The sequence below is a fragment of the Tursiops truncatus genome, chromosome 15 (assembly GCF_011762595.2).
Source record: "Tursiops truncatus isolate mTurTru1 chromosome 15, mTurTru1.mat.Y, whole genome shotgun sequence".
NCBI classification, from domain to species: Eukaryota; Metazoa; Chordata; class Mammalia; order Artiodactyla; family Delphinidae; genus Tursiops; species Tursiops truncatus.
In genome coordinates, this window is record NC_047048.1 from 22,739,199 (window position 1) to 22,766,851 (window position 27,653).

Below are 27,653 nucleotides of genomic sequence, written 5' to 3' on the forward strand. Positions count from 1 at the left end.
TGAGCTCCCAGCACTAGAGATTAATTAAAATGGCTTTTTCTCAGTTACCTAAAAATTTATCAGGAGCTACAGTAATAATTAGCAGCAGCAGTAGTAATAATTAATCACCTAGTATAACCATTTATTGAACACTGCCTCCATGCCAGGCACTATTCTGACTTCTTAACCTGCATTATCTCATTAGTTCACCCCTCCACCTGATGAGGTAGGGTCTGTTATTATCCCCATCTTACAGATGAATAAATGGAGGCTGTAAGAGGTTCAGTCTTGCCTGATGACATACAGCTAGGAGGTGGCCCATTCCAGATGGTCGTGGTCCCCTTTTCTCTGATGCTCACCCAGGTGCCTGGGCAGTGCCCACTGTCTGGTCATACTACGAAGTCAGCCTTGTTGGGTTGAGTGCCGAGGCCCAGAGCACAGCCACCCACCCCTGCAGGCAGGGGGGAAGCACATCAAGCCGCCGGGTCCTCCAAGGCCACCCTCAGCCCTCCTCTCCACCAGGATGTGCCCAGCTGCTTCTGAACCCTTGCTCCTGGCCAGACCCACAGGAGAGAATGACAGACCTTCCCCCCCCACCCCGCCTGCAACCCCACCGTGGGTAGAGTCAAACATCCTGGTGTGGCCTTTATCAGAGCTGCTCCCCTCTTACTGGGAAGCCCCAAGCCTGCAAGCCTCTGTTTGTCAATAGATTTGGCAGGGATGAGCCGCAGCTCTGGTGGGGCTGGCTCCGTGGATCGCCAGGAGAAGATGAGGGTCAGGATGGGGGTCATCACTCACTGGGAGGCCAGAGGGCCCCTCAGGGCATGTGATGAGCAGAGGCCAGGCACCTGGCCAGTTCCTGGGGTCCTGGTGAAGCCACCTGTTCCTTGGCTTCTCCTGGAATAGGATCCTCTGTATCTGAGACCCATGGACTCCCCTTGGACCTCAAAGGTAACAGGAACTCTCGAAATGGATGTAAATTTTTATACATTCAATTGGGAATTAGTCTATTGCTTTGTCAGATTCTCAAAGCCATTCGTAATCCCCGGAAAGTTAAGAACCAGTGTTGCTGAACCTGATCATCTAGTTTACTTGCAGTGAAGGGGGGCTGCTAGAACTACACAAGCAGTAGGGGCTTCAAAAGTAAGGATGGCTAACCTCTACTGGGTGCTTACCATGGACCAGGTACCATTCTGAGCATTTTAGCGGCTAATCTCATTTAATCCCTACAATAACCCAGTGAGGCCCGCTTTGCAGACAGAAAACTAAGGCACGGAGAGGCTGAACAACTTGCCCAAGAGGCAGAGCCAGGGTTTGAACCCAGGCGGCCTGACTCCAGAGCCCACACACTGACCACTCTGCCACAGAATTTCTCTTCTCTTCTTAAAGCACTTGAGTGTCCCTCATCTCACAGATGTGTCAGGACTCTGAGAAGACAGGGATTATAGGTCCCATTTTACAGAGCAGGAAACTGAGTCCAGGAGTGTCAGGCAACTTGTCCAGGCTCCCAGCAGAGCTCCCAGCAGAGCTCCCAGCAGAGCAGGGAGAGAGAAGGTTGGTCTTCTGAATCCTGTGCATCCTTTCTTGTGAAAATTCATCCAGTACGTCATATCCACGTAAGATCCAGAGATCTAAGGGGTTTGGGACCCACGTCAGTACCAGGAGTACCAGTGCTGGCACAGGGCATGATGGGGTCTCCAGAGGTGCCCCACAGGCCCATCTGTTTCAAATGCTATGTTCCAAAGCCAAGGAGGTTGTCCCTCATTCCCCTCTTTCTTTTCCAAAACAAAAATAGCTTTATTATTCCTTTCTGATGACAAAAGATCAACAATAATCAGGTAGGAGTTCAGCAAGTGAAAATAATAAAAATTGCTCAGCATCCCATTGCCCAAAGGCAACTACTGCTGACTGTTTGCTCTCATCTTGCCAGACATCTCTTGATGAGCGCGCACACACACACACACACACACACACACCCCAATCCCGCAGAGCAGTTCTTAACCTGTCTGCACGTTAGAATCATGGAGGGAGGCCTTTCCAGGTCAGCGACAGCAGAGCTGCAGTACTCTTTTCACGAGGCAGCGATTACTAGGAGGTACCATCATTTATTTTTCTGATCTTAGCTGGTGAATATTCTGCTCGTTTCTGGCTTTCCGTATAAGTAATGCTGCAATGAACGTTCTTATCCATCCATGTTTGTGCCCTTGATCAATTAACTCCTACACATGTGTCAAAAGAGTCTGCACCTTTCAATCTTGATATATACTGCCGGATGCCACCCCACAGAAAGGTGGACTAATTTAGTCTCCCCTGAATAATTATATGAGAGCCCCATTTCCCCAGCTCTTCACCAACCTTGGATGTTGTCAGACTTAACAGCCCAATTTTGCATCCTCCCAAATGTGTGTCTGCCAAAATTCACATGGGCATGAGGCAAAGCCAATTCCCTTGGAAGGCTCACAGGGGGAGACTAAATTGTCATCCTGGCTAGGATTGTCTTTGTTCTGGAAACACTACTTTGCTGGCTGGGGAATGCCTGGGCACCCTCCCTTGCCATGGTGAGAACAGCTGTTCTCATCTTTGGTCTGACCTCAGCCAGCTTGTATTTTAGGGAACTAGGCCCCACAAGGGGCCTTGCCCGGGAGCTACAATTGGCCCTGTTTCTCCTGTATTTTATCTACCCAGCCTTTCAGGCTCTGTACCCTTGAGAGTCCATCTCTGAAGTCGAGATGGGAAGGGCATTCCCCAGGCTGGACTGTGGCTCAGCCACTGCTCCCTTATTTCCTTCCCCCAGTGAGACCTCAGATATGTAGGACCTCGCCAGCCTGCTGTTTCTTAATGAGTATCAACAAGGTGTGAGGGGGGCTTCCCTGGTGGCGCAGTGGTTAAGAATCTGCCTGCCAACGGGTTCGGGCCCTGGTCCGGGAAGATCCCACATGCCGCGGAGCAACTAAGCCCGTGCGCCACAACTACTGAAGCCCACGCGCCTAGAGCCCGTGCTCCACAAGAGAAGCCACTGCAATGAGAAACCCGCGCACCGCAACTAGAGAAAGGCCGCGTGCAGCAACAAAGACCCAACTCAGCCAAAAATAATAATAATAAAAAATAAATTAATTAGAAAACAAGGCATGAGGTATGTGATAGAAGATGAAAATACCCTGAAGGGTATAGCACTTCAGATCACATGTTGGAAAGCGTTAACAAGGTACATTAAATGTTCACCTTTCAAAGGAGCAAGAAAGAAAGGGGTTCTTTCTTCTGTTAGGGGATTTGGCTCTCTGATCTCATTAGGCCAAGGGCTATTTAAACTCTGCCCCTTCGCTTCCCAGTGGAAGGCCCTGTGCCAGTCAGCTTTGGGGGCAGGGCGAATCTCGCCTCACTTGCAGAGTCTAAACAGGAGAAGACTGGCATTTAGCCTATGATCTTACATTCCTGTTGGGACCTCCTTATGGATGAGCCCTACTTGCCTTTCAGAGCTGACCCAGGTCAGAGTGGAGTGTTAGCTGGAAAAATCTGCTCTGAAGCAATTTAACCAAAACAACACAAAACAACAATGAACTAAGGTACTGGGGGTCAGGCTTCAGAAATGGATAGATCCAGGAAGCTCAAGTGATGACAAGATTTGGTCTCTCTCCAGCTCTTGGCTCTGTTAGAATCCTGGCAGCACACGGCTCTAGGCTTACACAGAGTCCCAGCAGAAAAGAGGAACATTTCCCAGGATGCTTGAGGAACAATCCCAGAATTAGCCCTGACTGGACCTGATTGGCCAGGCCCCAATTATATGCCCACCTCAAGGCCAGGGAAGGAGACAGTTGTAGCCAGTACTCAGGACCTAGAATGTGGGAGGGATGTTTACCAGAGGAGAACAGCAGATAACCACTACACAGAGGGATCCCTGGGCCAAGGCATCCCACAGATGGCCTGTAGAGTCTAGCCTTTGTTTTTTGAAGAGAATGGTTTAGAGCCAGATCCCCCCACCATAGCCGGCAGGGTCTCTGCATTATGAGGAAAGCTGTGCTGTTTGGTTTTCCCTCTCTTTCAAGGAGGTCTCGGCTAGGAATTGGGACTAGTGAGGGTCCATGGACTCTGTCCCCTGGTCCACTTCTCTACTTCCCAGGAAGGTCATCTTCTTGTCAGCCTGTGCATGGGAGCTGTTGAAGGCTTGGAGATGCTAAAGCAAAGAGTCTGTTTTGGAACATGCATTCCCCACCCTGCCTTGGTTCAGTCTGGCCTGAGTTGCCCCTAATGCAGGGGTCCCCAACCCCCAGGCCGCAGACTGGTAGTGGTCCTTAGCAGTCTGTGGCCTATTAGGAACAGCAGCAGGCGAGCGAGCGAAGCTTCATCTGCCGCTCCCCATCGCTCCCCATCGCTCCCCATCGCTCCCCAACGCTCGAATTACCATCTGAACCATCCCCCCACCTCCAGCCCCCCTCCGGCCCCTACCCTGCCCCCGGTCCCTGGAAAAATTGTCTTCCATGAAACCGGTCCCTAGTGCCAAAAGGTTGGGGACCGCTGCCCTAATGTCACTTCAATTCAGATTGCTGCTAAGTAGCTAAATGTGGTTAAAAACAAAGTATCTGGAGCCAGAATAGTGTGATGGTCAAGAACACAGATTCTCTCTGCTTGGGTTCAAATGCTGGTTCTTACCAGCTGTGTGACCTTAGGCAAGTTACCTAACCCCTCTGTGCCCCGTGTAAAATGGCATCTCACAATTGAGAAAGACTTTTGTTTTGTTTTGATTTTTTTATAGTGCTTCTTGTTTCTGTTATTTCTTAATGGACTATTTTTTAGAGCAGTTTTAGGTACAGAAAATTTGAACAGGAAGTACAGGGAATTCCTGCCTGCCCCCTCCCCTGGTTTTCCCTATCATTAACAACTTTCATTAGTGTTACATTTGTCGCAGTGGATGAATCAATATTGATACATTATTATTAACTAAAGTCCATAATTAACATTTTAGAGGTCACTCTTTGTACAGTTCTACGGGTTTGGACAAATGCATGATGTCATGTCTCCACCATTATAGTATCACCCAGAATAGTTCCAATGCCCTAAAAATTCCCTGTGCTCCCCCCAAACCTTTGGCAATCACTAATCTTTTCACTGTCTCTATAGTTTAGCCTTTTCCAGAATATTATAGTTGGAATCATACAGTAACTTTTTACAGCCTGGCTGCTTTCACTTAGTAATATACATTTCACGGTTCCACCACGTCTTTTTGTATCATCTGATTTTTCTTCACCAAAAAAAGGAAATTTAGATGTCTAAAAGTACACTGCAAATAAGAAACACCATTTACTCTCCTTTCAGAGGTAGAAAGTGATGACATATTTTGCTGTCTTTGCTTCAGATCTCCCTTTTTTTCCTGTCTACAAATGACCCCACTCATGTGTCTGGGGCCCCTCTGTCCTCTTCCCCGTCACTTTTCCCTGAAGACGTCTGACCTCTACCATGTACTTGTGGTCCAGGGTCTCAGGGTTGCCCACCTCTGTGTGTATCCAGAAACCGTGTTGCACAGTGTGGTGCTGAACTTGTCAGGGATGGCACTCAGTAGTGAGGAGGTCTTTTGTCAGAAAACAACTTCTGAGGGATACAGGCGCTCCCGCATCACCCATGGCCCGCGGGGGCAGGGGAGGGCCGGGCGAGGCTCCACCCGGGGTCCCCTCCCTGAGAGCCGCCTGCGCCCTGGATTCTGCAAACTCCCCAACCCCACTGAGACGGGTCAGGCTCCAAGAGAGCCAGAGAACAAAGCGCCTTTGTGACTTTTGTTTTGAATCTGGCTTGTGACAAAGGGGAGGGGTGGGGGGGGTGTGCCTGGAGCGTGGTGTTGATGCAGGGGAAGAAAACAAAATTCAAAATTGTGTCTTCTTTTTTTTTTGGTGTTGCCTTTCCTTCCCTCCCTCAGCTCTCCGAACAGGATTTCGCAATGGCAGCTTGGGAAACAGACCCAGCGCTCCATTCAGAAGTAACGTGTATCAGCCAACTGAGATGGCCGTTGTGCTCAACGGGGGGACTGTAAGTATCAGGAGGTGATGTTTGGCAGGAAGCCTAGGAGTGGTCAGTGTTGGGGGGCAGCTTTGATGGGGACACACCGCTCTGCGGAGGCCGCTTACAGGGCTGCAAAGACAGCGGCTCACGTCGACACCCCTTGTGGCTAGGATGCATGCAGTGCTTCCATTTTTCTCCTTTCCTCTCGACCCCCGTTCTCCATGCACGGAACATCCACCTGTACTTAGCTGACCGTTTGTAGATTCGTTTGAAAGAGTCCCTGTTTCTTGGGGCTCTTGCACCCAGTGAATTAATTCTCTGGTTTTCATTATGCAGAAGGTGCCCCCGTCCATGCTGTCCTTCAGAAGTGACTTTTAGGGAAAGCCCAGAGTCACGAAACCCTGGCAGATTTTGCTAGCATCCAACCTAGTTGAGCTCTCTGTCCCCTGCTCCCCGCCTGCACACCGTGCCCCAGCTGCGTACTGGGTTCCAACTTCTTAAAACATTTCTGAAGAAACTGAAGTGATTATCATTTCTCTCCCGCGAACACAAAAACAGGTTTACTATCTGATGCCAAACAGACCTTCAGCAGAATTGTCACCATTTACATTTTGCCTCCGTGGACTTACATCATTTTCTTTCTCTGGCAATCTAAAAGCTCACTCTCATTCCCACATTTAATTTCCAAACATAGCTACATGCTTCTTTCAGAAACAACACATGAGCCAGTTTACACGTGTAAATTGGATTTCCATTCTTTATATCATGTGCCAATTCCATACCTCCACCTGGACTTCTTTGTTTTTAATGTGAGTCAGGGATGGTCTCTGATCTCTGGAGGGAACTTTGGTTTTCCTGGCCTTCAGATGGGATGTGATGCATCAGTTTGCATTGGCGTGGAATGGGCTCAAAGCAAGCGGGCTCACAGATTGCGTTTGTGAAGACCCCCAGCCATCCACTGGCCTGTTTATTGTTGGGCACTAAGAAAAGCCTAAGTTTCAAGCATTTGGCCTGTGTGTTTTAATAAATTTAGTTAGAAAATAGCCCCATCAGTCATTCTTATCATTCTGATAAACCTTCTGATCAGTCATTCCTCAGCCCCCCTGGTCTGGTCAAGGCCAGTGTGCATAAAAACACTCTGGATTTAGAAAGTGAGGTGGGGTTCTGGGTAAAGAAACATATTTGTTCAGGTTCATGATTACAGAAAAGGGCAGATGGCCTTCCCCAAAATGGAGCGTCCTACATAACACATAGTGGTTGCTGCCTTTCCTGGGAATTATTCAGCCCAGAAAAGACAAGGTAACTTATCTATGGTACGTTGTTAACAAACTGGTTTCTGACGTTGACGTTGCAAAGCACGGAGTTCTTAGTGTGTTATTCCTGTTTCCAGATCCCAACTGCTCCGCCAAGTTACGCTGGAAGACACCTCTGGTGAAAGACTTTTAAGTTCCAGAGAATAAGAATCTCTCTTACCGATTTTATTCCCTGGCTGTGTCTTTCTTGAGGGAGAAATCAGTAACAGTAGCTGAACAAGGCCGCCTCGCAGCCAGGAGATTTGGAAATCCTAGACAAGGGGATTTTGTGTAAATGTGAACACTGCTGAACTGAAAAGCTAACACCGACTGCCCTCCCCTCCCCTGCCACACACACACACACACACACACACACACCCCACACACACACACACACACACCCCACACACACACACACACACACCCCTAATACCAAACCAACCTCAAACCCTGCAAACTAAAGCAAAGCTAATTGCAATAGGATTAGGCTCACTCGAACATGTGGCTGAGAAGACTGCTTCATCCTCTGGGTATAGAACAGAACCAAGTTCACAGCCAGTGGGCCGGGCTGATGTTGGTTGAACATGGAGATCCCACACCATCGCCCCTCCCCAGCAAGTGCTGGACCTCAGGCAGCCTCTTGGAGATGACCATGTCACTGAGGAGGATGAATTGTGGCTTTCCCACAGGCCTGCCTCTTGGTTTTCACATTTCAGGGGGGTCAGGAGCAGTTAAGGAGATTGTGAGTGTGATTCCGAGGCGAGGCCCAACCGAGTCATGGGGAGAGCTTTCAAAGCAGTGGTGGAGGGAGCCTGCCACGTGCCAAAGAAGAAAAGGCTGTCTGGGAGTTGAAGGGACCATCACTTAGGAAGCGGCCGCCAGCCACTGTTCCTTCTCTGGGCCTCTTGCTCTGCCGTCGATGGCAGGAAGCAAGCATGCCTCCTTCTGCGGGGCAGCTTCTGGCTGGGGCAGCCGTCTCTCCCCTGATCACCTCTCCCTCTTCCCTCCTCGTGCGTGTTCCTCCAGCCCTTCCCCAGTTCCATCCCCACGTCCATTTCAGAAGCTCAGATGGGACCACCAGCTCAGAGTGCACTCGCTTGGCCAGAGGCCAATGCCACCGCAGACTTCCCATGATGCTGTCACCCGGCAGGGGTGCCCCAGGGTGGAGAGGTAACGCCTGCTGCCTAGCAAGCAGTGAGTTCTTGGGTCTTCTATGCGGATGTAGTGAAAGGTCCAGGGTGGGGTGAAGCACGTGAGGGTTTCTTGCTGCTTTGGGAGGGTATGGGGGACATTTTTGTCTTGGTTTTCTGCAAGTTCCATGAAAATGGTTCTCTTCAAAGCCCATTGTTTCTGTCATGATTTCCGTCTGTCCTCAGCAAGTCATTCCTTTATTTGGCATTTCCAACATCTCGGCCATTAAAAGCCCCATGTTCTCTGCACTGTTTGGCCAGTATAATCGCTAGCAATGATTCAAAGCAAAGAGTTTTAACCTGACGGCATGGAATGTATAAATGAGGGCGGGTCCTTTTGCATATACTCTAATCACTGTATTGCTTTTTTCTATAAAACCAACCCATAAGCCTTTAACCTTTAAAGAAAATGAAAAAGGTTAGTGTTTGGGGGGAAACTGACCTCTTCATAAGCCGTTATGTCTGAGCTGAGTATGTTTTAATAAACCTTCTGATTTTTCTCGAGGCCCTAGTCTGCTGTGTCCCATCCTCTCCCTCCCCTGCCCGCATCCTTGTAGAGCACCGGGGTAGCGAGGCCAATCTGGCCACCCCTGTGTAGCCCTCCTTCAGATTAGCGCATTTCCGTGGGTTGCCAGCATGGGGAAGAGGGAGCATGGCGCCAGAATGCCGCCCCCTACCTGACCTTCGGGAAGCGCCCGCCCGCCCCACCCCCGGAGCACGTGCTTGCTTCTAGGGAGAGAATCCCATCCCAGCCCTCTGTGCCAGGAGGGTCACTGGGTGGACTGGAACTTGGAGTATGGGGGCGGGGGGTGGACGGAGAGAAGCTAGGACCCGGGGTGGAGGCAGATGCGTGCAGACCCAGCATTCTGAACGTCACAGAAATCTCTGAACACCTTGGTCCCATCTGGTGAAAAACGGCCACGTTACATGTTCTCGTGCTGGGAAACGGTCGCTCACTCACACTCCCTGGAGTCCTTCAGAGCTCTCTGATCCCATCAGTGACTCAGGCTGCAAGAGCTCCCCTTGCAGAGGGGAGAGCAAACACGGTCATGTCCTCTCTAAGTTCTTGGTGGTCCAGGCGTGTCAGGTGGCGCAGCATAGATGGCTACAAGCGGAAAGGAACGTTTCACCACCGTAGAAATGGAACCGGCTTTGAGCCACAGGAAACCTCACTTATTGAGACCTTTTTCTTTCCTTTTCTTTTTAAATCTCTGATAGTTTTTGCACTTCTGGGTTTTATTTTATTTTGGCTTTGAGGTCAAGAGTGGGCTGAATGCTCTCCCAGTGAGGGTGGAGACAGGGAGTGAGGGGAGAGGGCAGAGAACTGTTCTTACAATGGCTTCACCTGAACGGTGCGAAGAGACATCTTTGCCAAGAGACTGTGGCAGCCAGCTGCCCCCACGGAGTGAAGTTTAAATACAAAATTAAGTGGCACCTCTGTTTAAGGTCTGTTTATGTAAACAAGACATTGGGGGAAGATGACCTGGAAGGAGAGCCTGTGTGATCAAAACACCTAATTGTAAGCACAAATCTTTCCAGGTCCAGTTATCAAACTCACCTTGGGACTATAAGAGCCACTCTTTCCCCTCTAATAGAAAACGGTCATTCTGTGCTGGATTCCTCCCCTGGAGATGGAGTGGAGGGAGGGAGGCAATCGGCCCCAAGAATTGACAAACTGGGAAGTTCTGTGTGTCTCAAGGGTTGCAGATTTGGTTGTTGAAAGCTGGGGAGTCACTGTTCTAGCACAGATTCTGTCAGGGCCCACAGAACGTGGGCAAAGTGGGAGGGGTCTTCCTGGTTAGGCAAGGCTGAGTTGAATCCCGAACCGAAAGGGAGCATTGTGGCTTTTATAATCCAATGATGCAATGATTATACCAGCTTACAAGGAGTTCTCAGCAGGTGCTTTTTATTCATCGATAAAGAGCTAAGGCTCGTTTTTGATAGATAATATATATTTATTAAATGTATTAATGTGTGTTTTATAATGTACCTTTATCCTCCCCTGGCTGACTGTTGCATACTTTAAAAAAATCGTTAAAGAAATTTCAGGACAATCAATGTGTACCATAAACGACTGTATATAAATATTACAAATTTAAAAGACTGTAAAGCATGGGCAAATAGGTTTTATTTTCAAAATGCTGTTCTTAACACAAAAAATAAAGGCTTTACTATTTACTTAAGACGTGTGGTAGCTTGTCAAAACAACCCAATACAACTGCTTGGCTTTCAGATCTGCCTGGAGGCTAAGTCCATGGCATTTTGAATGGGAAAATCCTGGTTAGCAGCAAACTGCAGAACAATTGAGGGTAATAAGTCAGTTTACCCATAAAATGAGGAATCTCTATAATGCTTTGGGGCCTAGACAACAAAAATTCTTTATCTTTATTGTTGTCTGCGTTGAAGTGTCTTATCTTGATGCAGTCAAAGTTAAGGGTCAGTCTCCTTGGGAAATGATCACAGGCAATAATGACTTTTTTATGAAAAGAGTACTCACTGGATAAACTTAAAACCCACTGCAGAGGTTTGGGACTTTATTTTAAATATGGATCTTTGCAAAGGTGGCCAAAACTGGGAAACTGGTAACTAGAGAAAACTTCAACATCTCTTGGAATCAGAGTTCACTGTACATTTTAGCAGTGGTTGGTATAGAACAATACTCCTGAAGCACTGAGGAAATATATGGATGAAAGAAAAAATTGGGGGATAATGCAGAAAGTTAAAACTAGTACTTTCTTATGATAAACTATTTGCACTAAAACACGTTTGCAACGAAAGATTCTTATCCGAATGCACCAAATCTAGTTGTTCAAGAAAGCACAATAGAGGAAGCATAACCTGAACATTTTCCTCAAGTGGAGTAATTGGAGCCAAGAGGGGAAAGGTATCGACAGCTGTTAAGGTTGCGGAGTCTTAGCTGTAGCCTCTTCTTCATCCTCCATTTTGCATTTTACTGCAAAGAAATGAAAGAGAAAGTCAGGGTCCATTTACAAGCCTAGACAGACTTGGCTTCTGGAAACTGCAGACTTCGATACACAGAAGTCAGTTGCTTCGAAACCCACTGAGCGACTGCGATGGTTCTGGTCCCGTGGATCTATGGGGAAGAACACAGGGCCTTTGTCCTCCACCGGCAGCACCTGAAGTTTCAAAGCCACTTCATGTAACGTTCACGGCCATTCTGAGTTCAGTTCAGAAGAAGGTCAAAAGTATGCTTTGCAGGTCGGGGGCCCTGAAGGAAGGAAGTTTTACTAAAGATGATGACAGATTCGAGGCTCTTGACTCGACCGAATCTGTCACCACTCACCCTGTTCCCCCCACACCCAAAATTAAAAGCTCAGGACAGCACTGGGGTCAGTTCGAGGCCAGAGGAGAATCTTTTCTAGTCTTTTATGGTCCGGACAAGAATGTAATCCGGGTGATTTCCTGAGTCGGCCAAACAGGAAAGTTAGCTGAACGCAGAGCACTGCACTATTTGTAAGGGTAATTGTCCCAATAGATAAAAGCCCCTTCCGCCAAATATATGGAAACCCAGTCCCCTGGTGGGTGGGAGATCCATTTGGAAAGACCCTCTCTTTTTAATAAATCTTCGCTTCTAGTGTCCAAGTTAATGCCTGAAGGGTTATTCAGAGCAAGGCTGCAGGCTCTGGTCATGCTTGAAGAGCAGTGTTCGTGTAGAAAGGGTGTTGGGGGTTGGTACTGTGTAGAGCAGAGGTTTCGGTCGAGCCTGAACTCCCAGTGGCTGAGGGCACACGCTGGCCATGGACCCCATCACACGCAGCGCAGTGGACTAAACAGGCTAGCCCAGCAGTCTTCAGGCTGGCGCTACACAAAGACTTCCCAAGGGTTCTTGGTCATGGTTTATTCAAAGACAGTTTCCAAATCTTGGCTTTCTTGCGTGGACTTGCAGTTGCTCATTTCCCTTTCCTACCTCTCCCCATCCTGGCATTACCCAGGGTGTAAAAAATCCCCAGGTGCCAAACAAGGACGCAATTTGAAATGTTGGCATCCCCAGAGTCTCCTTTACTTTCTATACTTAATAACTATCAAATTTTAGAATGTATTTAGTTGGCTTTGTGAACTAGTATTGTATTAATAACTCAAACCAGAAAAATATTTTCAATACCAGGAGCCTGTGGTCACAGGAAAATTAATTTTTGTTCAATGTGTACTATTTTTGTTCCATATATATAGAAGCTGTACAGGTAACCACAGTGAAGACCCTGTATGCCTCTAGGCCTATTGATGATGACAGTGCATGAGCGAGGATGGTCCACACCTAGGAGGTGCTCTCCCAGTATCCCGCTGGCCCATGATGTAATCTAGGATATGAATGTTTAGCAACAGGCTGGGGTGGCGGAGTTCTGATTTGTAGTGTTTGCCGGTTTCCATATCTGATTTCAAGCTACCAGCCTGACGACATAAGACAGAGGTAGGAAGGGGCGCACACAACCAGATGGAGCAGCTCAGCACAGGGCTGTTCTAGTTCCCCACGGGGAGGTTGCAGGGAAACCCAGGCGCATGATGGTTTTCCACGTGTGGTTCGGGGACCAGCAATGTTTGCATCACTGGGAACCTATTAGAAATGCACATCCAGGCCCCCCGCCACAGACCTATAGAATCAAAAACTGGGGGTGGAGCCCAGCCATCAGTATTCTTAACAAGCCCCCCCCGCCCCGCCCCGGTGATTCTGATGGACACTAGATAAAGTTGAGACCCACTGACTACTGGTTTTTTATGCTGGCTGCGTTTAAGAATTACCTAGGTAGCTTCTGAAACCTGTTGGTACCTGGATCTCGCCCCAGACATTCTGATGTAATTGGTCTGGGGCCCGGGCATCAGTATTTAATTCAAAGCTGTTGTTGCTAAGATTCAGGGTCAAGAATCTTTCTTGCTAAGGGTCAAGAAACCCAAACCGTGGTTGGAGTCCCTCAAGGAAACGTGAATGCAAAGACCCTCAGAGCAGTTCACAGGAGTCTCAAGGTCTCAAAACTTAAGCCATTTGAATGACATTCTCTCTGGCCTACAACTGGCAGACAGACACTTAAGGCTACTGGTAGCGTGGAAGGAAAGAGGAATTGGCTGATGGGAGGAGTTCCCAAGCCTTGGGTTTTCTTTAGTTCCTCAACCCTGCTGGAAGGAAGAATTCACCTGCATGCCTTTCCTTTGTCCAATCCTGTCATGCCTTGAGACCCTCCTCCCCACACCTAGATTTTGACCTTGCCTGGGAAAAAGCCCCTCTCTCTTTCAGATCATTATACAAAAGTCTCGAAGGAGGAGAGTAGAAAGGGATGCTGGGGACACTCCTTCAAGTTGGAGAGTCAAGACACTAACTAGAGTTGATGGACTGGAAGTAAAGGTGTTGTGAAGCCTCATGATGGAATCACCTGGAACTCTGAACACTCCTGGTGCCCAGCCCCACCCCAGCCAATCAAGTCAGAATCTCTGGAGGTGGGGACTGCCCACCGGTGCAAACACACTGGAAAACTGGCAATATTAAGTGAAACTGAGCATGTACATTCCCCACAATGCAGCGATTCCATTCCTGTATCCAGCCCCTGGAGAAGCCCTTGCACACGTTACTGGCAGACATCAGTGAGGATGTTCATGATAGCAGAAAACTGGAAACAGCCCAAAAATCCATCACCAGCTGACTGCATAAATAAATTGTGGTTTACTGGAACAGTGAGTACACAGCACTGAACCCGAACGAACCACAGCTACCCGTGTCTGCTTACCTTAGCTTACGGTATTGAAGAAAAAGATGCAAGGCACAGAATAATACATACAGTGTGACTCTATGGCTAGCAAATCTAAATGTAGAGGGTTGCATATAAAGATGAAGAGAATCTAAATAAAAGCAAGAGAACGATTATCACAGAAGTTAGGGTAAGTGGCTTCATGGTGGGAGGGGGAGCCTTAAAAGTGTTCACAGTGTTACACTTCCTTAACTGGTATGGTGGTTACCTGAGTGTTTGCTTTATAGCTATCTGTGTTTTATGGTCGCTATTATACGTTTATTTCATCTCCTCCCAAGAAAAGGTAAGAAGAAATAAAGATGGTTGTCTGTAACTTGAAACTGCAAAGTCAACTAATTAAGGAACGGGAAAGAGCAATTTAACTCTTTTGGGAGGGGGGGATGGGATTTAAGTGAGCTAATTCTCATCTGTCACATCAGGAAATCAGGAGATAGTGTCTAAAGTTTTCCCTAACCCTAACCCTAACCACCCAGAGGAACAGCTCAGAGCTCAAAGTGACTACCATAGAAGAGGGTGACAGGGATGACGTTCATTCATCCTCCTGTTTTATCCTATATACCCGTAACCACGGGAACCATGTACAAGGATTACTTTGCTAAAAATGAAGAAGAGATAACGTCTCTCCTTAGTGGTTTTTCTCCTCCAGGTCTCGGTGGAACCTTGCACAGGCAGGTTATTCAGTAGAAGGAAGGAGCAAGGGAAGAGGCAGTGGAGGGGAGCAGGCAGTGAGATGAAAGACCCCAGTTTCCACCTTAGTTTAGAGACATCACTGTGGTTGGCTTCCAGCACCAACACACGGCTGCCTCCATGGCCCTACGCTGTCCTGGTACCCCTTGGCGGACTGGTGCGGAGCCAGTTACGGAAGACCTTGAGAGAGAGGAAGATCCCAGAGTGATGCACCAGCCCTCCAGCTTCAGTTAAAGGCAGCGTGACAAGAAAGGTCTTGCATGCTAGTGAGACCCGCTTACGCTCTCCTCCTCTCCACTGCCCCCCGCGCTCTCCTGTGTCACTCAGTTGACAGAGCTGAGAACCCCAGACATGGCTAGAGAAGCTGCCTAAGACATAGGGAGGAAATTCAGGGACCACAGCGTCATCCAGCTACTCATTCAGTGTTGCCCAGATGTGGCCTTGGCACAAAGGACCAGCTGGGGCAAAAATACAGATTCCTGGGCGCTGCCTCAAACCTTGATAATCGGAATCTCGATGAGTGAGTGGGAATCAGCACCCACCACCTCTGCGCTTTGAGTGATCCTTCCGATGTGACAAGTTTGGGAAAGAGCGCTCTATCACTCAGCTATCACTCAGTGCCTGTTTCCTGAGGGCCCACTTCTGAGCGGGGGCCCTGCCTCCTGAGGGCCCGGGAGGGGCAAGACCCGCAAAGTGCTCAGCACTGAGACTGATCCAGAGAAGCACACACTACATATTAGCTATTACTATTTTCAGGGCACAGTCTTTGACCTCAAGAAGCTCACAGAGGGGGAGGCAGGAAAATTAACAGGGAATTAGAGATGCTTACACACCAAAGAGAGAAGCTGCTTCAGTAAATGTGACTCCATCACACAGATGGGTCCTGGGGTTACAGAGAGACTGGCTCACACCCTCAAGTCAGACAGATAGATAGATATTGCTTAAAATATATTTTTATCCAATTAGCACCCAGTTTTTAGGATTCCGGGTAAAAAGACAACACTTCTATGGTACTTATTGGGCGCTTCGCGCATATGAAGCGGCAGTGAGGTGCGTGCTGTTATTTTCCCCGATGACCGTACAGATGAGGAGACAGGCACGCAGGTTAGGTAAGGAGCCTGGGGTCACACTGTGGGCTGTCCGGCTCCTGCATCCATGCCCTTAACCTCCACAGGGTCGCGGTCTCTCTCCCCAGGGAGATGAAGATTTCTGTAATGAAGATGCAACAAAAGGTGCTGCTCCCACATCTCGTCCCACAGAGACAGTTTAGGAACGACCAAAATGCCCAACACCTGTGGAATGAGTAGATCCCTGATAATTTATAAACTTGATAAAATAGGATGAAACCATTCAAAATGTGCTTTTGCAAAGTTTGAAGGAACAAGGAGACCTGCCAAGAGCAAATGACAGTGGAATTTACAAAATTCCTATAAATTTCAATGATGCAAATTTTAAATTGCTCCATTCCAAAAGTGAACAGTGTCTCCAAGGGGGACACTGTGGCTTCTGTCTGGTGGTGTTGAAAGCCAACAAAGCCGATGGCTCCAAAGGTAAAGTGGAAGCCAGGTTCTTTCACTCAGTCATCTCTGCCCTTGTTTTCCCTCTTGCTTTTCTGAAAAAAAAGTTTATTTTTCTTGAAAACAAGTGATTCCCATTCTTTGTTTAGTCCTGAGTGAGATGTTCATAATACATCCTTTAAATGTGACTGCCCTGTAAAAAATAAAATTACACTCATAACTAAGTGGTGGCCCAGCATTTCAACTCTTAAAAAAACTAAATGTAGATAAAACGATTAAAAAGAAATGGGTGTATTTTTGTTTTCCCAAATGTCTACCGTCCACGTGCATCGCTATACCATTGGGGAAAACTTTCTAAAAGAATTACCAGAAAATATACCAGACAGGAGATAAACAGACTGTCAGGGCATCAACGTGTACACGGTGTTACTGCAGTCAGGCAGACCGCAGAGGTGGGGAGAGGCAGGGAGGAGGAGAGGTCGGGAGCTGGGGAGTCCCAGGGGAGCTGGCCTCCCAGTATCAGCAGACCCACTGTTGGGAGACCCCAGGGAAAGATCCACTCAAGGGTGAAGTTGCCTTAGTAGAGGTGACCACTGAAAAAATATTAAGGAAATGTATGCTAGGAATAGTTTCTGATTGGTAGAAAAGTAATGTTTCCCCCTCAGTTTGCTTGCTCACAGAAGGGTAGACTTTGGTGTCAAGCAGACCCAGTGTTCAAATCCTGGCTCTGCCATCTGCTAGCCGGGTGACCCCAGCCCCAACCCCTTTTCCTCGTTTGAACTAAGTAAAATAATCTTGACCTCACGGAGTCCTTATGAGATTAGGGAGATAATGTACCGAATGTGCCCAGTGCAGGGACTGATACGTTGTAGATATTCAACAAATGTGACTTCTTTTCCCCTGAGTGGCCTGTAGAAATACAGGCTGAAATGCAGCTAAAGAGTTCACTTAGCATCTTTTAAAACTTATAACATGTCACTCATCATCTGAAAGTTAGTTATCTTGCAAGCTCAGCTATCAAACATGGCCAAGGATTTGCAAGTAAGCAGACGAAGCCAGTGTAGATGTTTTGGAATGTGTGCCCCAAACTCTGGTGTTTTAGTTGCAGGAGTGTCTCTGAGACCTCTCTCAGAGCTTGTGTGTCCATCCTTAAAGTGTAATTCGGGCAAGCTGAGCTACCAGATTTCCTCAGAGCATAACTGAGTTTAGAAATGAATTTATGTCCCAATGGCTGATAAGCACCTAAAAAGGTGTGCATCAAAGAAATTAAAGCCACAGTGAGACAGCCACTACACACCCACCAGGATGATGACAATGAAAAAGACTCATCATACTAAGTGTCGGTGAGGATGCAGGACAACTTAATGCTCAGGCATCGCTAGTGGGGATGGGAAACAGTGCCAACACTTTAGCAAATGATTTGGCAGGATCTTGCCAAATTAAGTATTATGTATATACTCTCAGGCCCATCAGTTCCACTCCTGGCTAATCCTCAAATGAAGTGAGTTTACATCCACCAAAAAACATATACAAGAATGTTCATAAAAACTGGATACAACCCAAGTGTCCATCAATAAGAGATATACACATTGTGATACTATTCACAGGAAAGCACACTACACATCAGTGAAAAAGAGGAAACTACTGCTGCCCTCAACAGTTTGGTTGACTCTCCCAGATGTAACAGCCAGCAAAAGAAGCCAGGCACAGAGTCCATACTCTTTCCATTTATGTGAAGTTTGAGAATAAGCAAAACTATTCTGCGGTGACCCTTCTTCATCCTGATCCAGGTGCTGGTTACGTGGTGTGTGCATACAGAGAAGTTCACTGTGCTGCACACTTAGGACTAGGGCACCCTGCTGTCTGTGAGTTTGACCTCAACAAAAAATTAAATTAAATTAAATTAAATAAATAAAATAAAATAGGAAAATGGGGAGGAAGAGAATAGGCATCAAAATCTGAGGACGTTTTCATTCAGATCCAGGGCAGAGTCTAAGGTGCCTGACAGTCCCTGAGGGCTCCACACTTGAAACAGATTAGTAACCGTATCACACTGTTAAGTAGAAAATTTGCATTTACTGAATGTTAGACATTATGTTCAGGGCTTTACACAAATTTATCATCTTGTTCAATCACCCCAGCCACTCTGGGAGGTAGATGCTATCATTATTCCCATTTACCTATGAGAAAATTAAGGCTCAGAGACACTAAGCAACTTGCCCAAGGTCACAGAGCTAAATAAATGGCCCTGCCAGAACTCTAAGCCTGGTCTGAGTCCAAAATCCATGGTCTTAACCATCATGTCATACGAATGCAGAGTATGAATTGGGTCCCTTATCACCACCCAGAATAATCCAACAGAGCTTAAAGTCAGGTTGTATACTTTCCAATTAGGAGGTAGGGGAGTGTACAATATATATTACCAAGGTTTTTTTTTTTTTTTTTCTGTTTTTACTGGACTGAATTTTTAAAATAAGATTATTTTTCAATTATAAAATCTGTTCATAGTCATTATAGAAAATCTGAAGAATATCGAAAAAAAATATGAAAAAAACCCTCCACGTCCCCACTGGAAGAATATGTCATGGAAGATTTTCTTTCTAAAAAGAAAGAAATGTTGACGTGTAGAGGGTAATGTCAATAGTCTGGTATGTTTACCCCCCTTTCTTAACTGTGCCAGATGTTGGGCTGTGCTATTTTGAGGAAAGTTGAGCCAACTTGGAAGCCACAAGGCACTGGGGCAGATGTGACAGTCTTGAACGTGCAGTAATTACTGTTGTTGACTTCTAAACAATGTAAACTCAGGGCGAAGTCTCCTGGAAGGCAGCATTTTAAATGGAAACATTTGGTGCTGGAAGTGACAACAATAGTTATATTAAAACAGAATCTCAACATCAAGTTTTGACCCTGGAAAGGATCTTGATTTCTGGAAAGAGAGACATTTAATAAAAGCCATGTTTTTCACAGATGAGGGAAACTGAGGCTCCAACAGGGGAAGAAATGGGGCCATTGGAGCACAGCTTAGTTGCTCAGGGCACACCTTCTGGAGCCAGGCGACTTGGCTTTTACCATCATTTACCAACTGGGTGACCTGAGCAAGTCTCTTAACCTCTTTGAAGCCTCAGCTCCCTCACCCATAAAATGGGGACAGTAAGACCTTCCTCTCAGGAGACTGCGAGTGTGAAATGAGATGGTACCCATTGCCTGGCACATGGTAGATGCTCAATAAAATTATTTCTTAATTATATAGGCAATGCAGTGGCTGTAGAAAAGCTGGAAAATATGCTTTTTTAAAACAAATTTTCTTTAAATTATTTAAGTGAGCTTACGTCATACTCATGTGTTTATACATCTATTAGTATTTTCTTTTTACATCTGAATTTACAAGGGTAGCTCCATTTCGCGTTAGCATCAAGATTGGAGATCTAGCACAGCAGCTTAAATAGCCACCATCTAGTAGGCTGTCCTTCTAAATTCTGCGTCTTCAAAAGCCTAGGGAGTCAGGGGTGTGAATGAACACAGAAGAACCCTGTCAGCCGTGTCTTATGACTTTTTTATTTATCTCTGCATTCTCAGCTGCTGCTGCCAAGACTGAACCTTTAGAAATATCCCAGGCATTTTGAATGAACTCGGGTTATAAACAGTTCTCATCCAGTTCAGACTGGCAGAAGCCCTGTATATTGAATGCTGCCTTTAAGTGAAATGGAAACAGATCCTCCAGTTTATTTTTATATAGCTCCTCTGTGAGTGTAACAAGCTAATAATTAATTGAGAAACTATTTCAATCTGTAACTAGGGACTGGGGCAGTATTCACTCATTATCTTGGTAGTTGGTCCAGAACGCGAGGCAGACAGGGGTCCAGTCAAGAAACCCCGATGACGAAGCCAACTTTATCAAACCTTAAAAGAAGGAGATGGGAAGTAACATTCCAAGAGTTTCAACTACAGAGTTCTTTCTAATAGGAAGCCCACTGGTGTACTGAAAAGAAGATTTGAATTTTTCAAGCCCTGACATTGGTGAGAAACTTACTGACCCCCAAACAAAACTACTTTTTAGAAAGGATCACTCATATCATCTAGTCATTTTTACCCTCTAAATGTCTCCTAAACCCATCCACTTCTGTCCAGTTCCACTGCTACCAGGTCATCCGATCCATCTCCCACCTGCAGCCATGCTCATCTTTCTATAAAGCCCATCTGATGATGCCACTGCCCTGCTAAAGCCCTTTAAAGGCTCCCTGCTGCCCTCAGGATCAAGCCCAAAGTCCCCCGAGGCCACTGCTCCCTCCCAGCTCCCCGGTGCCTCACACCCTGCTCTCATCGCTCAGGCCTTCTTTCAGTCCCCCTTCCAGGCTCAGGGTCTCTGCCTCCATCCTTCCCTCATCCAAAAGCCCTCCCTGCCATTCACATCTAGTTAATTTCTAGGGGAACCTATTCAAACCCCCTGCTGAAGTCTCTCGAGGCAGCCTGAACTTCTTCAGAGCACTCGTCACAGTCTGTAATCGTGGATTCACGTGATTATTGGAATAGTGTCTGGCTTCCCCACTAGGCTTGAGTTTCGAGTAGAACAACATGTTGGCTTATGTTCTCCACTGAACCTCCAGCATCTGGCAGGTCCAGTCCTGCGCCCACAGCAGGCGCTCGATCAATCTTGGCTGAACCAACGAATGAAACCCTACTCTAGCTTCCTTTGGAAGCCCCCAGGCCTTTCTCTCTCAGACTCCAGACTGTCAAAAGGACACACATCTTTTCCAGCAATATAAAGGATTCTCCAAGTCAGTGGGGATGCCCAGACTTTAGTATCGGAGAGGCAAGTATTTGCATCCAGTCTCTAGCACTTACTACCAGCATGCCCTTGGCCTAGTCGCTAACCCTCTCAAAGCTTGTTCCCTCACCTATAAAACTGGGCTCCTTGCGGATCTTATTGCACAGGGCAATCTTGATATTTAAATACATTAACTGAGATCACATACACAAATCCGCCAGAAGAGCGCCTGGCACACAGCAGATGCAACAGGTGCTTAATAAATGGCGGTCCTCGTCAGGGTTCAAACCGCTGTTTGCCTCGTTTCCTAGGCAAAATATAACAAAATATAACTTGGGGTCTGACGCCTTCCTTCTTGCCTTCCTTTGCCAGCACCTATTGTGTTTGTTGACTCAAAGACCGAAAATGACGAACGTGCCAGACACAGCCATGCTCTCTTGGAGCTAATATATGTTTGAATTGAAAGATAAGTGTTTTCAATATGCAAACAATATCTTCAAGAGTTACATGAATTGGGTTAAACCCTCTCACAGCCATTGCTGGGAAACGATCCTAAGACACTGATCTTAGATACAAACAAATATTTAGGAATATGGACATTTATTTGGTGCATGATATCGAAACACTTCTCTTTGGCTGATGTGAGAAAACATTTAGTGTCTACTCATTCTGACCGCAATTCCCAGGCTGATAGGAAAGACATGAACGTCACCTCACCATTTCCTCACAGGTAGACCGCTCCATTTCCGCTGCCTGTTGCAACTTTAATATAGCTAGCAACAATAACAACAACAATGATGAAAATAATAATAATCATTATAAGTACTATTTATTGAGTTCTTACAATATGTCAGGTGTTGTACAAGGTCATATATCCCTACGTAGTCTTTAACCTTCAAAACGAGTCTCTGAAGGTATTATTATCTCCAATTTTCAGATGAGAACACTGAGGTTCTGAAAGGTAAGTGCCTTTTCTAAGATGCAAATGTGGGATTTGACACCTCATTTGCCTGTCCCTATTCTACTGCTCTTCAGGAAATCATCTCAAAGTTTGAATTAAAAGAGTGACGTTTTCAATATGTAAAAATATCTTCAATAGCTGCACAAATGAAATTAAATTCTCTTAGGAATGAAGGCAGCCATGGCAGCAATATTTATAATGGTGAAACTTAGAAAGAAGTGTCCAATAAGAAAAAAATTATGTAGCTCATCATGTAAAATAAGTTTATAATATACGGGGATATGTTTACCATGTAAAGCTAGGTGAAAAAAGCAAGGATACATGAAAATAACTGCTATGAAGTATGATCTCTCCAGTGTAAACTTAAAGATAGAGATCCATTTTCAGAAAGATTGACATGAAAGATGACAACTGGAAGTTCAAGGGACCCAGGATAGCCAAAACAGTCTTGAAAAAAGAGAACAAAGTTGGAGGACTCACACTTTCCCATTTAAAAACTTACTAAAAGCAACGGTAATTGAGACTGGGTGGTACTGGCATAAGGATAAATATATAAATCAATGGAATAGACCTGGAAATCCAGAAGTGAACACTTATTTATTAAATTTATGTATTTATTTATTACATTTATGGTCAACTGATTTTCACCAAGGGTGCCAAGACCATTCAATGGGGGAAAGAATAGTCTCTTCAACATATGCTGCAGGACAACTGGATATCCACTGGCAAAAGAATAAAGGTGGACCCTTAACTTACACCACATACACAGAGTAACTCAGAATGGGTCAGGGACCTAAATAAAATCCCTAACACCATAAAGCTCTTGAAAAAAAGTGAGTGGAAAAAAGTGGTTTAGACATGGTCCATGGTCCAATAGATTAGACAGTGATTTCTTAGATATGACACCAAAAGCACAAGGAAGAAATGAAAAAATAAAGTGGACATCAACAAAATTTAAAACTTTCATGCTTCAAAATACACCACTTTCAAGAAAGTTAACAGACAACCCATGCAACTGCAAAACATACCTCTGATTAGAGACTTGTGTCTAAAATACATTTTAAAAAATCCTTACTACTCAATAAAAGACAGACAATCCAATTTAAAAAGGCAGAGGAGGGCTTCCCTGGTGGTGCAGTGGTTGAGAGTCCGCCTGCCGATGCAAGGGACACGGGTTCGTGCCCCGGTCCGGGAAGATCCCACATGCCGCGGAGCGGCTGGGCCCGTGAGCCATGGCCGCTGAGCCTGCGCGTCCAGAGCCTGTGCTCCGCAACGGGAGAGGCCACAGCAGTGAGAGGCCCACGTACCGCAAAAAAAAAAAAAAAAAAGGCAGAGGATCTGAATAGACATTTGTCCAAAGAAGCTATACAAACGACCAATAAGCACCTGATAAGATACTCAACATCATTAGGCATTAGGGAAACATAAATCAAACCACACTGAGATACCACTTAACATCCACAAAGATGGCTATAGTCCAACAGACAGATAGTAAGTGCTGGTGAGGATGTGTAAGAACTGGAACCCTCATCCACTGCTGGTGGGAATGTAAAATGGCACAACCACTCTGAAAACAGTGTGGCAGTTCCTCAACCAACTGAACCTACAGTTACCATATAACCCCTGAATTCCGCTCCTTACTGTATATACCCAAGAGAAATGAAAACATGTGTCCACACAAAATATTGCACATGAATGTTCATAGTGGCATTGTTCATAATAGCCAAAATGTGAAAACTCAGATGTCCATCAACCGATGAACAGATGCATAGATGTGATACATCCATACAATGGAATATTATCTGGCCATGAGTTGTGTCCCCCTCAAATCCATATGTTGAAGCCTTAAATCCACACATGTGACTGTACTGGAGATGGGGCCTTTAAGGAGGTGATTAAAGTTAAATGAGGTCATAAGAGTAGAGCCCTGATCTGATAGAACGGGTACCTTTATAAGAAGAGGAGGAGTTACAAGAACACTCCCTCCACTATGTGGGGACTCAGCTAGAAGGCAGCTTCTGCAAACCAGGAGGAGAGCTCTCACCAGACCCAACCATGCTGGCACCTTGATCTTGGAAATCCAGACTCCAGACTGTGGGGAAAAAAATGTCTGTTGTTTAAGTCACCCAGTCTACGGTATTTTGTTATGGCAGCTGAGTAATACAAGTCATAAAAAGAAATGATGTATTAATATGTGCTGCAACATGGATGAAGCTTGAAAACACTGTGCAAAGTGAAGATGCCAGTCACAAAGGCAAATCTATAGAGATTGAAAGTCCATTAGTGGTTGTCTGGGAATGGAAAGAATGGGAGTCTTGCGGGCTTATAGCTAACGGGAGTAGGGTTTCTTCTGGGGGTGATGAAGATGTGCTAAAATTGATTGTAGTAATGGTGGTGAATTCTTGGACTATACTAAAAGTCACTGAATTGTATGATATATGAATTATATCTAAATAAAGATTTTTTTGTTTTTTTTTTTTGCAGTACGCGGGCCTCTCACTGTTGTAGTCTCTCCCGTTGCGGAGCACAGGCTCCGGACACGCAGACCCAGCGGCCATGGCCCACGGGCCCAGCCGCTCCGCAGCATGTGGGATCCTCCCGGACCGGGGCATGAACCCGTGTCCCCTGCATTGGCAGGGGGACTCTCAACCACCGCGCCACCAGGGAAGCCCAAAATAAAGTTATTTTTAAAAAAGAAAGATGACATTTTTATAGCAGTTATCTCGGGATGGTGAGACTTAGAATTATCTACTTTTTTGTTCAAGTTTCCACAAAGGGCAAGTATTACTTTTCTAATCAGTTAAGAAGAAAGTTATTTTTAAAAATTCTGTTAAAACAAGTGCCAGCAGTATTCTCCTTTTCTACAAAGCTGCTGAAGCTCACATCTCCTCAAGAGTCGAATACACACTAATGACAACTCCTCCGGGCCGGGCTTCTCAGTGTTTAATGTTCTCTCATGTACATTATCTCATGTGAGATTCACAACCTCTTTGTGCTGTAAACAAGGCAAATACCTATTTTCTTCCTGAATGTATTTATATCCTGCTTCCTCCCTAAAAGGATTTCAGATAATTTACAAAAAATATATAGTTAATAAAAATAGAAAAAAGAAAACCAAGTCTGAAGAGAAATGAAGAATTTAGATATGCTAACCAAGAAGAGTCAGTAAGTTGCTATAAATGAGGTTTAAATTGAACTCTGAGCTTCCTGGCAGACTAGGCAAAAAGGAGAAGTTAGGGAAGAAGCAAACCATTTCCCCAAGGGGAGCTACATTTTTTCCTGGCACCGTTTGCTGGAAACATTTCTCATATGGGGATTTATTTTTGTAAAAAGATCGAATGGACCATGATCCAGGAATTCTACTCCTAGGTGTACACTCAAGAGATACTCTTAGATATTCACCAGGAATGCTCATAGCAGTTTTATTCATAATAACTAAAAACTGTAAACAACTCAAATATCCATCAAGAGTAGAGTGATAAACAACTGTAGTATATTCATGCAAAGGAATACTATACCACCAGTGGAAAAGAACAAATTACTGATACAACCAAGATGGCTGAATCACATAACATGTGGAGTGAGCAAGCCAGATATAAAAGACTTTTATTTAAATGATGATCAAAAAACAGGTAAAACTAGTCGAGGATGATAGAAACCAAAACAGTGATTACCTGGGGGGCAGGGGGTGAGAGGTCAGGAAGATGAGGTAGGCAGGGTGGATTGATTGGGATGGGGCATGGCGGAGCCTTCAGGAATGATGGAATCTTGACCTATCTTGACCTAAAGCTGGTTGGTACATGGGGAAGATGTCTATTCAGATCCTCTGTCCATTTTTAAATGTTTGGGGCTTTTTTTGATGTTGAGTTGTATGAGTTCTTTGTATACTTTGGATATTAACCCCTTATCAGATATATCATTTGCAAATATCTTCTCCAATTCAGTAGGCGGCCTTTTCGTTTTGTTGATAGTTTTCTTCTCTGTGCAAAAGCTTTTTAGTTTGATGTGGTCCCATTTGTTTATTTTTGCTTTTATTTCCCTTGCCTGAAGAGACATATCCAAAAAAAATCGCTAAGACTGATGTCAAAGAACGTACTGCCTATGTTTTCTTCTAGGAGTTTTATGGTTCCAGGTCTTACATTTAAAAGAATAAAACTGGACTACTTTCTCACACCATATAGAAAAGTAAATTCAAAATGGATTAAAGACTTAAATGTAAGAACTGAGATTATTTCATTTTTAAAAATGCATGTGGCAACCCACTAACTGTTTTCACCATCCACAGTGGGAAAAACACTGCTCTAACATGATTCATAAATTGTATGATTTACAATAGTAATTGATCATTATTGAACCCCTACTGTCTGTGAGTATTGGACTAAACGTGTTACATGCACTGTCTCATATGGGTTTCTCTAGGATCCAGTGAGGGGAATACTTTTATAATTTCTATTGTACAGATGAAGAAATGGAAGGTCAGAGAGGTTAAGTAACTGTCTCAAGGTCACACAGCCAGTGAGAATTTATAGGTGAGCATTAGCTCAAGTCTATTTAACTCAAATAACCTTGCCTCTCAGTTGGGCTTTTAGGAGGGTGTTAATTTCATTTTAAAGTTAGAAGATGGAAGATCAGGAAGGTTAAGTGCTTTGCTCAAAGATACACAGCTAGGAAGCTTCCAATTAGGGTTTGAATATAAATCTTGGGACTCCAGGCCCAGTACTCTTGCTGCCGCTATTAGCGGCTCACTTGGACAGCTTCAAAGGTCACTCTAAAACCTCTTAAATGACAAGTCTTCAGATGCCACGAAAAGCAAATGAGGGCAACTCCAAGACACATGGTGAAAGTAGAACACATACAACAGACTCAGTCTCCTCTACCTCCCTCCTGCTCATGGGATAAAATAAAGCACTTTTTAAAAAGTCTTTCTATACACCAAAGTATTATCAGTGACAGCATGGTGGATACCCTTTTTTGATCTCTTGATACTTTTCTGTATTTTGCAAAATGAGAATGTATTACTTTGATAAAGGGACGGTTTTTAAGTTATTCTAAAAGGAATCAGTCTGTCCTTCTTAACATCTAGCCTCCATAGCTCTATACCTCTAAAATTTTCCATGTCCTGGACTAATGAGAGACAAATCTGAAAATTGGCAAGAGACTTTAGCTGCTCAGATCCTAAATTTAGATCCTCACGGTGAATACCATGCATCAACAGGGTTGGACTGGCACTTATAGAGAGAAGGCGGGACAATTAGATGGGTAGGACCATTGCCCTTTAAACCAGGTTAACAGGCGTAAAGGAACATGTGCTTCACGCTCTCAGCAACTTAATCAGAGGTTGGGTCCTGATGGATTTCGCATGAAACAAAACACCAACAGATTTCTCTGGAGCTTAACTCCATAAATAACATCTGTGCATTGCGGCATCGGAAGTGGGGAAGAGGAAGGACTCCCAAGCTGCCCAGTCTGCTACTTCCTTGCTGGGTGGCCCTGGGTACATTGTTCAACCTCTCTGTGC

The 27,653-nt window shown here is 45.4% G+C and overlaps 2 protein-coding genes across 7 annotated transcripts in view; one reads left to right on the top strand and one right to left on the bottom strand.

The window, feature by feature from the left end:
- GPRC5B (G protein-coupled receptor class C group 5 member B) overlaps positions 1-24,829 on the top strand; it is a 36,142-nt gene extending 11,313 nt beyond the window's left edge. Inside the window, exons 3-4 of one of the 3 annotated variants that reach the window (XM_033840841.2) lie at positions 5,885-5,994; positions 24,620-24,829. In XM_033840841.2, the coding sequence (XP_033696732.1) occupies positions 5,885-5,994; positions 24,620-24,643 (134 nt within the window). In that variant the 3' untranslated portion in view covers positions 24,644-24,829. Of the gene's footprint in view, positions 1-5,884; positions 5,995-7,357; positions 8,954-24,619 lie in introns of those variants that run through there. The other 2 variants (XM_033840840.2, XM_073792260.1) reach the window with 2 other exon arrangements.
- The window catches only part of IQCK (IQ motif containing K), a 126,238-nt gene continuing 109,144 nt past the window's right edge, over positions 10,560-27,653 (bottom strand). For 2 of the 4 annotated variants that reach the window (XM_019921798.3, XM_073792256.1), the window contains one exon: positions 10,560-11,402. In XM_019921798.3, coding sequence (XP_019777357.2) covers positions 11,347-11,402 — 56 coding nt within the window. In that variant the 3' untranslated portion in view covers positions 10,560-11,346. The other 2 variants (XM_073792257.1, XM_019921799.3) reach the window with 2 other exon arrangements.